Source organism: Sander lucioperca, chromosome 1, assembly GCF_008315115.2.
Source record: "Sander lucioperca isolate FBNREF2018 chromosome 1, SLUC_FBN_1.2, whole genome shotgun sequence".
Classification (NCBI taxonomy): Eukaryota; Metazoa; Chordata; class Actinopteri; order Perciformes; family Percidae; genus Sander; species Sander lucioperca.
Window position 1 is genome coordinate 37,718,555 of NC_050173.1, and position 13,397 is coordinate 37,731,951.

At 40.5% G+C, this 13,397-nt stretch overlaps 1 protein-coding gene across 4 annotated transcripts; it reads right to left on the minus strand.

Moving 5' to 3' along the window:
* Positions 1-4,998: 4,998 nt before the first annotated feature.
* On the minus strand, positions 4,999-11,498 carry trim105 (tripartite motif containing 105). Of its 4 annotated transcripts, none has more exons than XM_031319637.2 (7): positions 11,363-11,498; positions 10,444-10,770; positions 8,011-8,106; positions 7,062-7,295; positions 6,824-6,837; positions 6,575-6,690; positions 4,999-6,345 (listed from the first exon to the last, which is right to left on the minus strand). In XM_031319637.2, the coding sequence occupies exons 2-7, from the start codon at positions 10,732-10,734 to the stop codon at positions 5,786-5,788; spliced, it is 1,311 nt and encodes a 436-aa protein (XP_031175497.1). In that variant the 5' UTR covers positions 10,735-10,770; positions 11,363-11,498; the 3' UTR covers positions 4,999-5,785. The 4 variants fall into 4 exon arrangements, with proteins under 4 accessions (XP_031175497.1, XP_031175496.1, XP_031175495.1 ...); XM_031319636.2 differs by having other exon boundaries at positions 10,444-10,792; positions 11,363-11,468; XM_031319635.2 differs by having other exon boundaries at positions 10,444-10,792; positions 11,370-11,463.
* Between the last annotated feature and the right edge of the window lie 1,899 nt (positions 11,499-13,397).

Consider the following 13,397-nt stretch of genomic DNA (forward strand, 5'->3'; position numbering starts at 1 on the left):
TTGACCTTTTAGAGTTACGTGGTTCTCATTGGACAGCGACGCAACAAACATATGATGATCTTATGCACTCCTGTAGACTAAACTACCCAACAGTATATAAAGGAGTTGAAAATGAGCACAACCTTAAACATCTACAGCAGTAAAATGCAACATACACGTTAATGCAGCAGTAATATTAATCCAGAACCACAATACTAAAACGTCAGTGTTTTACTATTAAATATGATGTTTCTGTATTAATATTACATTACAGGGTAATTTTTTTTTGCATAATGAGTATAAGCATAATGAGTACTTGACTTATAATACTTACATACTTTTTCTTAGATAAGGTTTTGAATGCAAGACTTTTACTTGTGTATAGTATTACTTAAGGAAAGGATCTGAGTACTTCACTGTGTCTAGAATAACAAAGGACAATACAACGTACAATAAGAACACTATAATCTCCATGATCAGAGAATGTATGATGCTGTATAAGAGCTGTGGATTTACATTTGTTGCTTTAGTGCAACACTGTTGATGTTTTCATGTGTTTTTCATTCCTTGGGGTTTTTCAAGGCATTTAAATTCCTCCTGACATCCATCCAAACGCTCAGCAGGTAATCCTAATACCATCAGACATTTGTATAAAGCCACCACAGGAGTATAGCAGTGTCACCAAGGAAGGGAACAAAATACCTCAGCCTCTGGAGGAATATTATAAGACTATTACATGATATTTTCCTCTTTGGTCGGCTGTCTTTAATCCTCCAAATAATACGACCAGCCTCGAACTCTTCTGACACCATAATGTCAATGCCAATTTTATCTGTTAAGGTCAAATGTCTGTCATAAATTTGAGGTAAAAAAGTTATCTTTTCTTTCAGACGATCTACAGCTGAGCAGAGATGCCTTGGGAGTAGCACACTATTTAATGTTTGTAATTATTCTTCCAAAGGGTCAGATGGAATGATGCCTTCAATTAAACTAAACTGTGCAGAGTTCTTCTAGCCTTGTCCATGTCCTGTTAACCCCCCACCGCCCACAGATCCATCCTCCTCAGAGAGTCCTCCGAGTAAATGAAAAGCATGTACTAAGAGCACCACATGCCCATAGTAAGCTGCTATTAGCCCTGTTTTTTGTTTTTGTTTTACACATAGGGATTTTGATAATTGAAAACATGTGTAAAAGTCAAGAGGGTAGGCTACACAGGGTTTCACCAAGTCAAATGTAAGACTTTTTAAGACCATTATGAATGAAATGGAAGACCTAGGCCTATATCACACATCAAAAAAGAAAAAGAAATCAGATGTCAGATTCCGGAAACATTGTCTGAAACAATTCCCAGATTTCCTCAATCGCATTATAGGACTGGTGTCTAGTCACCCTGTGGACCCAGAGCACCTCCACGCTTAGTGCTGGCTCTGATCCAAAAGCGACACAGAGGTCCCTTACGGGAGTTTGCAGAGCTGCTGTGTGGGTCTTGCCTAGGCAGTGTGGAGGTAGTGCTGGGGCTGGAGCCACCATATAATCGGCAGAACTGGCTGATGGCTGTCGTTGGCTGAAGACCTTTCACAGCAGTTAGATGTTTCTCACTTTTTGCATGAGACTCCAGCGGCCGTACACCCAACGTTCCCAGTTTAATTGCTTTCTTGCATAAGAAGTAGTAGACTTCAAATAGGCTATATTGTTAGCAACTGGCTTTAAAGTATCGCTAAACTTGCACTTCTATATCTGTGGTAGGCTACAATCCGAAAGAGACTCGCGCCAATAATACGAAAGCTGATTGGCTGCAATATAAATTTCATGTTGGTCTCATTTGTAATCGTAATACAGCGGATTACATTTGGACTAGCAGAAGAAAGAACTACAACACCATGGAATAAAAAAAAAAAACATTCTAAAAATACTTTTCAAGGCCTAAAATTTAGATCTTTTTTTAGACTTCAATAAGACCTGATATAGCACCAGTTTCAAGGTCCAGTCAAAACTCTTACGGAGCCACAGATGAACCAGCATGCATGTTCAAGCCAGTGTAATCAATCACTTCTGCTTTCCAGCACCGTGTGCTGTAAAATCAATAGTATGCTGTATCTATCTTGGAAATCTATAACAGCAATGATAACACTCGCTGACTCCTTCCTAACTGTGCCTTCCGAACTGCTAAACACCCACCCATCTAACAGCAGCTGTCAATAAGAGAAAATGTTTTTTTCTCAATATGATAATGTTGTTATTCCTAATGATTTCGGAACCGTGGAGAACCAGACATCAGGAGTGTGTGGAATAACAGAGTCAAAGGATCATTGCGTGTTATTGTGGGCATACGTTTCCCCCCAGATCCCTTACGGCAATCCACCTCTCTGACCTTAAAACACAATGTTGTGATTGAATGGTTGTAATTAAAATGTTCTCCTGGTTTCAGGCCCGCAGCGCCCTCGGCTTCAGAGGAACATAAACACGCTAAATCGTGTTGATAGCCTAACAAAGCTATGTCCAGGGAGTAACCAAATCTCATTCTGAATACAAAACAGATAATGTCAGAAACACATGAAAACAAATAAAGCAATAAACTGCACACATAAGCATCCAGGCAAGCCATTCAGACAACAGTGATAACAAACAATAGGCCTCATGCATAATAGCATGATCGCCCCTGCTGTGTCAGATGAAAAGGTTTCTGTTAATAATCCTGCTGGCTCCTGAGAGACAACTGTGGACTCAAGGACTCGTCCTTGAAGTGCCAGCACACCATCCGGTCCATCCTCAGGTCAGGAAACACATTACAGATCCACAGCTACTATCATAGGAAGGATGTGGAGCGCGCATGCGACCCGCACGCTCTCTCAGTGAAGTCCATGACCACAACACTGCACTCTGCCAAGCTACTTTAAAGTAGCTGTCACTGTTCAAGAGGGGTTTTGTTTTGTTTTGATTGAGGCAGCCAACATTTCTCATAAGTTGTAGGTCATGTTCAATCGGTCAGCGATTATGGCAAGCTTCCTGACTGGAAGAAGGAGCAGTGTTTGCTTGCATGTAAATTATTTTATTATTATTATTATTTATAATTATTAACTAATTAGCCATGAAGATAATACGTTGAGCGGAAAGCAGCTGGTCGACAGAAATTCCTCTATGATGCTGAACTCTTGTAGATCAAAGCAAATGCTACCTGGAGTTTGAGTTATTTAGTTAACTGGAACTTTTTTACAATCCTAAATTCATTTGAAACTGTTTCAATAGTTTTTTGGCCACTTGAGGGCAGCAAAACAACACATCACTGATATATTATCAGCTTTGGAAGATAATATAGATAATGTGTTAGCAAACTGCTGATCATTTAAACATCCAGCAGATACGGAGAGAGAATAGCATTAATTTGGAGGCTGTTGTTTCTGTCCACCAGACGAATGTAAGTACATTATTCACTCTCCTTTTAGTTCTGTTTTGGTCACCAACTCCTTATGAAAATATCTGGCTCTTTAGCTGCTAAATGCTCCACAATGTTCATCAGTTAGCTAGCTGTTAGCACTGTCTGCTTTTTGGGGGCTGGGTAGGTAACATACAGTGGGTTTATTAGAGCTTTTTGTGCTGGAAACAACTGCCTGTTGTTGAAAACAAAGTTGTTGAGAGCGGTGAGAGTGAACCAAAGCATTAAAGTTGTGGGACAGAAAATCCAAATAACTAGCTAAAAGAAAAGGGAACTGCAAAGTTGGTTGATAAAGCTCTAAGTGATCCCTTTCAAATTATACTTTGTTTAGTCTCACATTGCCAGACCTTCCTCCACAGCGCTGCGGCTAGTCCACACAGCATTCCGGGATGGGAGAAAAATGTGCTCCGGTTTATTGGCATTTCTTTAAGCCAATCACAATCATATTTGGCCATGCTAAGCGCCGGACAGAGCCACGGTGCCGCTGCAAAATAGCCTCTGAAAGAAACTTGTTTTGGTGAAACATGTACGTTTAATGGTTGTTTTAGTCGTGCAACAGAAAACTCAGATTGGACAGATAGTCTAGCTAGCTGTCTGGATTTACCTTGCAGAGATCTGCGGAGCAGTTAACCATAGTCCTCAGAAATTGACTGGAGTTTAAAACACAACACAACAATTACAACACAAAGGAAATTTCCGTTGGCACCAGAGCAATCCTGGAAGTGGAACATCGTGGATATAGACTATACTTTGTCATTTCCCCCACTGTTAACAGAAAATATTGCTAAGTGCAGCTTTAATTTTTTGATGCCTAATGAGGCTACCTACAATTTAATAACAACAACACTAGAAATCCCACCTGCCGCGGTTAGATGACAGTGAAATTGACTTTTGACCTTTTGGATATAAAATGTCATCACTTCATCATTTTATCCTATTAGACATTTGTGTGAAATGTCATAATTGGCACAGGAATTCTTGAGTTATGGCCCAAATGTGTTTTGTGATTTTGATTAACAAATTCTAATCAGTTCATTCTTGAGTCTAAGCAGACCTTTGTGCGATAGGGTGCAAAAAGAGCCACGTAAACATAAAGATTCTCCTCATAATCTGCTCAGATTTAATATAAAGCTCTCTTCAATTCAGGAGATTAAGCTGAATTCAAAGGTCAGAGTGACTCGTGTGTTGTATCGTAAACGCACCCACTCCATTTAGCCGCTGTGCAGGAAGAGCATGGGTCCCCCTCTGGTGCAGGTTATTGTGCCACTTTTCCAATATGCAGAGGCAGCAGCATCCTGCTTCAGTATGGCCCCTGAGGCCTGTCGAGCAGCCCAAAGGTATCCCCACTGTCACTTTTGTTTATGTGACCTTTCACCTGGCAGGAGGAAACAGGACGTCAGTGCTCTTGTGTGTTTGTGAAGATAACCGAGAGCCCGCCTATTCCTGCTGGTTAAGTGTCAGAGGCGGCTCTTGTATTCATAGTCCTGCGTTCTGCTTTGATGATGCTTAATAACATCCTTGATTATTTCAAGTGAGGTCATGGAAGAGTGCAGTGTCGCAGCTGCAGAAGAGAATCAAAGACTATGTTTATTTAAGAAAGAAAAAGTGATTTGGTTTTATTATTTGCATCAGCAGGTTTTACAGCAATTGTTTGGGTCTTTACCAGGAAATGATCGAAACATGTAACTGACAATGCAATCACAATAATGTAAATAAACTGCATAGACTGAATAATGCGAAGAACTACATTTAAGTTTATTTCCTTGAGCAATACAAATTTAAGTGTGCATTATATTACATTTAGGCACATATAATGTATATAAATGAATGTACAAATAATAAAAAAATCAACAGGAGCTGCTAAAAGAATCTAAATAACTCCCAAGGATGCTGTGAAGTTACATCTGGGTAAACTTAATTATTAAATCAGAAAATACATCTGAAATCTATCTTCATCTATTTAAGATATTTGGTTGAACAGTAAATAACCAGTATGTCTTGAAATGTAATTTGATGCATCAAAGCTTCACTATATTCGACCCAAAATGGTTGAATTTAGTGTTTTTTAATGTTTCTGCTGACTGCTCCTGCAAATCGAATGAGCCTCTTCAGAATAATTACAGCACAATGGAATTGTATCATACAGTGAATATGGCAATTTTCTTAACATTTCAAGGATTTTAATGTTTATTACAGAAACTAGATGCATCTGCTGATGCCCAATCATTAAAGCATGGAAAATAAAACAACAATCTGACATTTTTAAATCTTGTGATATAGTACCATGATGCTTACAATGGCAGTACTGTCTTTTTAAAGCTGCGTGATAACCGTCATTGGCCAATAAGTGAATGAAAAGCTTTTACACCCATGTTAGCCAGACAGAGCGACATGATGGTAGTGGAGGAGTTTGATTGGTGGAGGTTTTTGACTGCGGCCACTAATGCACGGGCTGAAGAAGGGGAACGCCTTGCCCCTCGGCCCGTTGGTGAACGAGTAGAGCAGGCTCATATCGTCGGCGTTGTAGAAGGACACCCGCCTCTCGTCGCAGTCTAAGAAAACCCCGAGCCTCTGGGGGGAAGAGCTCATCTGCAGCCTCGTCCAGGGCTGTGTGCCAGCCGAGTACTCGCTCCCATTACGCAGCCTCAGCGTCCAGTAGCCGGTTTCGGGGCTCAGCTTGATCCGAGCGTGCCTGTCTACGGCCTCAGAGGCCACGCCCAGGTCCCACTTGGGTTTGGAGCCCACTTCTACCTCCCAGTAGTGTCGGCCTGACTGGAAGCCCTGGGCGGCCAGAATGTTGACGCACTGGAGGAAACGCTTGTTGTGGTCCGTATGTGGGACCATGACGTCACATTCAACTGCCGCCGTTTTGTCCCTGGAGACTTGAATGTTCGGGTGCGCCGTGTCGACATCAAACGTTAATGGAGCAGGACCTTTGGGATAGAATAACTTATTAAATGAAAATAAAATTCAAGAGTGTCACATTTTAAACTGAAAATATATCCTTTGAGTGGAACAATGGCGTCACCACTGTCATTCTGTTACCACGTCAACATCTTTATATATTTATATAAAACTGGTTCTGCCTCCCATTGTTCAGGCAGAACCAGTTTTCGGCTCAAGTCTTTTTTGTGTCTGATGAAGGACATCAGAGGACATTACCTGGCTTCAAAGACTTGAACATCTTTCTCCATGTGATGTACTGTAATGGGGCCAAGTATTTGTTGCTGAAAGCGTTTGTGTCAAACTCCGGGGCAACATCCACCTGCACACGTGACCTGTCAGAAGAAAGCAAACACGCATTTCGTGAGGCTTATTTATTTTCAGCACAAATGACACTAAAATGGAGGTGGAAATCAAATAAGCATATCAAACAATCAAATCAGTCACAACACTGAAATGGACACTTACCTTAGCTGTGGGAGCTGGAGAGAAGGTAATGGAAGACAAATCGCATTAACAACTCGTTTCAAATTGATGCAACAAGTCAAACGACGTGACACTCATACATTACTTAAAACATGGGTTTTTATAAAAAAGTTCACGTGATCTACATATTCACAGCTTGACAGCTACTTTTGATGCATCAAAACACGTCAGACAAACTTGGATTCTCATTTGAACAGTTTTGTCGCAGCCGAGACCTTACCTCAGTCAGTATGATGTTCTCAGTGGCGGCGCTGGCCTGCTGTAGCGCTCTCATGTTGTCCTCCAGCTCCCTCACGGCCATCTCCGTGGCCTCCAGGTGGCGCTGGACTTTCTCCAGCTCCTCCTCCTGCTCTCTCCTTAGCTGCTCCAGCGCGCAGGTCTCCTCATCGTGCAGGATCTGATAAAGAGCTCTGAATTCCCCTTTGACACGAGCCTGCAGATCTGCTCCGACTCTCTGCGACAGGGGAAAATGACTGATGTTACAGGTAGAGGACATAACGTAGCATCTTGCCATCTTTATATTACCACAGCTATGTTTTTTGCCAAGTGGCTTGTTCCATTAAAGCCCTGAATAGCTTCCGCAAAAGTGCACATCTCTAGAGAGACACAAGCAAGGGGTAATGGAGCCACACTTCGCATCAAAGATCTATGTGTCAAACAAATACAGACTGTTTAAGCGGGGAAGGATTTCCTGTTCATCTCAGCACAGCATGCACAGCTAAACTCAAGCTCTTATCTTCCATCTGTCTCATACACATTAGATGTGATTTTGTTTCTGTCGCCTCTGCCTGTGCAGTCTGTCACGTGTAATAAAATCTTGTCTACTGTTTAAGCGATTTAAGGCTTAATTAGCAATGCATGGTTTGATGCACCGGGTCTTTCTGCTGAAGCAAATATGACAGAATAATTGTCATGTAAGACTAAGACATTGTATAGATTTCCTTCGCATCGTTAACCCACAATTAAGTCAGAGGTTAGAAAGGCATTTATGCACCCAAGCGTAAGACCCTTATGTTTTACATATCAAAAAGCACAAACTGTCACTTAGCATCATCTGCAAACACCACTAAATATGCACAGCGACATATAGCAAACAGCCATTAGGGAGGGACGTGTGCATTGTTATCTGTTAAGTGCTGCCACCCTTTGAGTTCCCCAGAGGAGTGTACCTTTATGGTATCCATCTTGTCTTTGTCTCTGCGAATACTGTTGATGAAGTCCTCCTTCTTCAGGCGATGGCTTTCCAAAGTCTCTTTCAGTTGTTTCTGTACAGCAATATGAACATCAAATCAGTGTGGAGACAGAAACAATAGCACATAGAGAGAGACTGAGCAGAACATCAAGGAACTCATAAACAACTGTAAACATGCTGAATACTGAGTGACCAAAAAAATAGCCTTGCAGTAAATACTGCTACCTTAAAATGTTCACTTTCTGTTGAGACAGATACTTTGAGAGGTGTTGAGTCAACTCCATTCCTATTATGTTTTGAGGATGTACTTTGTGGTGTTGTTGTTGTTGTTGTTGTTGTTGTTGCATTGAAGTGCCATTTTATTGGAAGATGTATATCAAATGTTTTGTTCACCTCCTCATTTACATAATATATGGATAAGCTAAAATATCAGAAACACCTTGTTATTTAATGCAATCTAGTGAGACAACGGCACAAAGTACAGCCCATTAGAAATAGTTTTAACATTGTAGTGAGTGCACTTTTGCGCTTTCATGAAGTCTCCACGGGGTTGCCAGGCATCCAGCAGAGACTAGAGGAAGTAACTGTAGCCAGCCAAGAAATAGTCCAACACAAAAGGTCTTTAAAATAGAGTTGTTCTGATACCAGTATCAGAAATGCCTCCGATACTGTCATATATATATATATATATATATATATATATATATATATATATATATATATATATATATATATATATATATATATATATATATATATATATTAAATTAGGGTCAAACGATTACATTTTCTTAATCGCGATTAATCGTTGAATTTCTATAGTTAATCGCGATTAATCGCATGTTTTATCACATGATTAAAATTCTATTATTTTGCATTTCATAATTTTTTTTAAGTACATATCAACAATGGAAAGCCACTCTTAGCAGTGTATCTTGATTGGGAATCAAATTAATGCAAAGAAAGTGATTTTATGAACTTGATTTTAAGATTTGTATTTGTTTATTATATATTTAATCTAGTCACACATTTGAATTTAACAACAACTTTGAATGCACCACGAGGCTGTAAATTACCAGTTTCATTGAACGCACCTTCTGTGTTTTTCCGACACTGTTACAGATTGTTACATCCCGGTGTTGAATCCTCTACAGTGAAATACAGTCACACTTTACACTGTTTAGCGTTAGCTGTCAGCATTGTAACCGTGTTTAACCCAGCTACTAGCTAGCGGTAGGCTAACATTAGCTGCTGTTGAGTATAGTGTTAACTAGCGTCATGTGCAGCAATGTTTGTGTTGCCTGTAACGTCTGTTTCAGAGCATCAGAGAGAAGTGCAGACATATCAGTGGCACCAGAATGAGGCACCAGAATGAGGCACCGAAATCGGCGTTGCTATTGCTGCAGCAGCAGGATGTGTTACGAGGAAGTACGGCAAAATACTAGCCTGTTAGGCACGACACAAAGCCGAGTGAAGTGAAAATAAATTAATAAATGGCGGCATGCGATTAATACGATTAGAAAAATTAACACCTTATGCTCGACCCTTAATCGCATCGCGATTAACGCGTTAATGCTGACAGCCCTATATATATATATATATATATATATATTTCAGGTATCGAAATCGGTATTCGAAAGAAAAAATTATATCGGAACGGAACATCTCTACTGTAAAACTGCCACTTGTTGTTTTCTGGTGGATAAAACAAACAAGATATAACGTGTTAATAAGTGAGTTTTAAGAAGTGTTGGTAGGTGGATTGTATTAACTTTTGGACAGAGGCAGGTTAGTTGTTTCCCCGTTTTCAGTCTTTATGCTAAGCTAAGCTAACCAACTGCTGGCTTTAGCCTTTTATATACACTGGTGAGAGTAGTATCAAGCTTCTCATCCAACTCTTAGCAAGATAGTGAATAAACATATTTTCCCAAATTTCTAAACTATTTCTTTAGAAACAACCATAATGTTGAATAAACACCTTTCTGCCACAGTATGAAAAACAATTACATTCATCAAGAGTGACAAAGGTATGATTTAATACTGAAATTTGGAACAGGTGGTTTTATTATTCTGGTTCTTTGCCTTGGGTTAAGTAATATATTCTCCTGTCGTACAAAGTAATATAAAAAGGGAGTGGAGAGGGAACTGTGCCCTGAGCAATTCAAACGAGATGTGTTCAGGGTGGAACTACAGTGAAATAAACACAGATGTGGACTAAAACAAAGAATACAATTGTATTCAACTTACATAACTCAAAGGTTACAGAACCCTCGTTTTCAATCGATCCGTTTACTTTGGAGCATTAGGTTATTTGTATAAGATTGCCAAACACTTGATAACACTTTCCGGATGACCAAGAGTAAAGGAGTGGAGGGCAGTCAGCAGGATCACGGTAGGTGTGTGTACTCACCTCTAGGTTTTTCACATACGTGTCCGAGGTGGTGGCCCGGACCTTCTCCACCATGGCTGTCACAAGGTAGTTAGTTTGGAACTGCTTGGAGCTGAACTCTTTGCGACATTGCGGGCAGGTCACAGGCCCCAGAGTCCCTCTCCAGTACCTGGAGATGCAGGATTTGCAGAAGTGGTGCATACAGGCCAACATGACAGGCTCCCGGAACAGGTCACAACATATGGCACATGTCAGGTCTTCTCTCAGGCTGACTTTGGGGGATTTAGCAACAACAGCAGCAGCAGTAGCCATGGTGAATGGTGTTTTGCTGACCTAAGTCTGTCCACGCTGAGGAAGTGAAAGCAAAAGCCTGGATGTAGAGAGAGACAGCGAGTGATAAACAAATACTCCCCATTCTGTGGACAGTTTACAGGGAGACACGTTTGATTGTTCAGTCAGCTGAAACAAAAAAATAATACATTTAAAATTTCACATTCTACAGCAACAACTTCCTGTTTTTCCTCACATGAGATTACGATACTCATTGTCTAAATTTGGATCCAGCAGAGTGGGCTGTGCACCTCCCCTCTTTAGTCAAACATTGATAACAAATCGGTGCAAATAACTCTCCACTTTCTCCTAAGAATATGCTAATCAGTAAACACATAAATCAAGTGTAAAGACAGCCAGTTCCAGTGTAAATATTGATTGTGACGAGGCGCAGAAATCGTGTGATATATCACGGGACTATATAAGCTAGCTTGTGGTTTGTATTATTAGCTAGAGCAACGTTTGGTTTTACACTGCCTGAAGCCTGCTAGCGTTTAGCTAAGTGAAGCAGCGAGTAAACAGCCTGTTTAAGCAACACAAAACAAAACAAATGTGCAACGTTTACATTGTGACTGTAATAAACTCGTAGTTAACACTTTCATGAACTTACGTTGTATGTTGTTCGGAGAAATGTGTGGCCAAATACTTCAAAGTCCCTTCTGCTTCGGATCCCTCCCTCGGCTGCAGTTTGGGAACAGGACGTACACGCGTACTGCGCATGTGTCAACTACAAACGCACCTTTGATTGGTTCATTTGTTTTACAGCAAACGGCAGGATGTGAATGATTGCAGTCAGTCAACTGTCTGTCAGGTTTTTTTGTTTTTTTTTGCAGTCAGTCAGGTGCTTTTCCTCTTCTCCAAGTCATTTTCTGTTTCACTTTGCACTGAACACTCCTGTGAACAATTTGCTACATTTCCGTACTACTGCAAATTTGCAGAAGCACTCACTTCCTTTATTATGTCTTTTCGTGAGCTGTAGCCAGGATTTTACAAATTCCAAAAACAACCCCACAATGAAATTGTGGACAAGCCACCACAACACGTCCATGATATTTTCACATAATTTTCTAATTTTATCAACTAATTGAATAGATCAATTATATTTTGTGAGTTGTAGCCCTCTACATTAGGCTATGCTATAACTAATTCAAAGCCATCTCCACAATGATGTGTTTTAAGTAGGGCTGTCAAACGATTAAATTTTCTTAATCGTGATTAATCGTTGAATTTCTATAGTTAATCGCGATTAATCGCATGTTTTATCACATGATTAAAATTCTATTCTTTTGCATTTCAGAACAGTTTTTAAGTACATATTAACAATGGAAAGACATTCTTACCAGTGTATCTTGATTGGGAATCAAATGAATGCAAAGAAAGTTACTTTATGAACTTGATTTTAAGATTTGTAATTGTTTATTATATATTTAATCTAGTCACACATTTGAACAAACAACTTTGAATGCACCATAAGACTGTAAATTGCCAGTTTCATGAACGCACCGTCTGTGTTTTTCCCATAGACTGTATATAAGAATGGACCAACAGACCCCGTTGCTCTGGACGGAGACCAGTGAAGGCCATTAGAAGCACTTTTCTGGTGAGCGCTGAGCGTTACTGAGCAGCCTCCAACTGAGAGAGACGACGTAGATGTGCCGTGAGCAACGTGTCTGAAAGTTGTAAGTCTTCTGGTAGCTGTGCCACGAGAAATCTGCGCGGTTCTCCTGTACTATACGGTAATTCCTCTACTATGCGACAGTAAGTCGTGTGGTTATGACACAATCGTTAGCCTATTTTTACAAAAACGTCTGCTACGGAGCCATAACGTGAGGTACAAGGTAATGGAGCCTTTTATACATTGTCGTGTTTCTTTAGAAATAAACAATGGACAAATAGAGTCTTTAAACGCTTCAGATGTAAAGTTATTCGCTGTCAAAGTAGCGCCAAAATGAATGGCAGTCAATGGGATGCTAACGGGAGGTGATGGCTTATTCGCATCAAAATGGCGCCATAGGAGGTTCGCGGTCCAAGGAGAAGCTTACCCCCTTGGTTTTTCCGACAACAGCAGCTGCAGATTCTGTAGAGGAATCCTCTACAGTGAAAATACAGTCACACTTTACACCGTTTAGCGTTAGCTGTCAGCATTGTAACCGTGTTTAATCCAGCTACTAGCTAGCGGTAGGCTAACGTTAGCTGCTGTCGAGTATAGTGTTAACTAGCGTCACAAGCAGCGATGCCTGTAACGTCTGTTTCAGAGCATCAGAGAGAAGTGCAGACATATCAGTGGCACCGGAATGAGGCACCGAAATCCGCGTTGCTATTCCTGCAGCAGCAGGATGTGTTACGAGGAAGTACGGCAAAATAGTAGCCTGTTAGGCCCGACGCAAAGCTGAGTGAAGTGAAAATAAATGCGATTAATACGATAAAAAAAAATGTACGCATTATGCTCGGCCCTTAATCGCATCGCGATTAACGCGTTAATGCTGACAGCCCTAGTTTTAAGGCAATAATTCTGGTTGAGAAATGCTAAATCCCTTCATTATAATGTGTCCACTGCAGCAATTTACTGTAGTATTGCACTTTAATGAAGTTGGCTGTCTTACAAGAGACAGATTTTTTAAAGGTCCAGTGTGTAACGTTTTTAG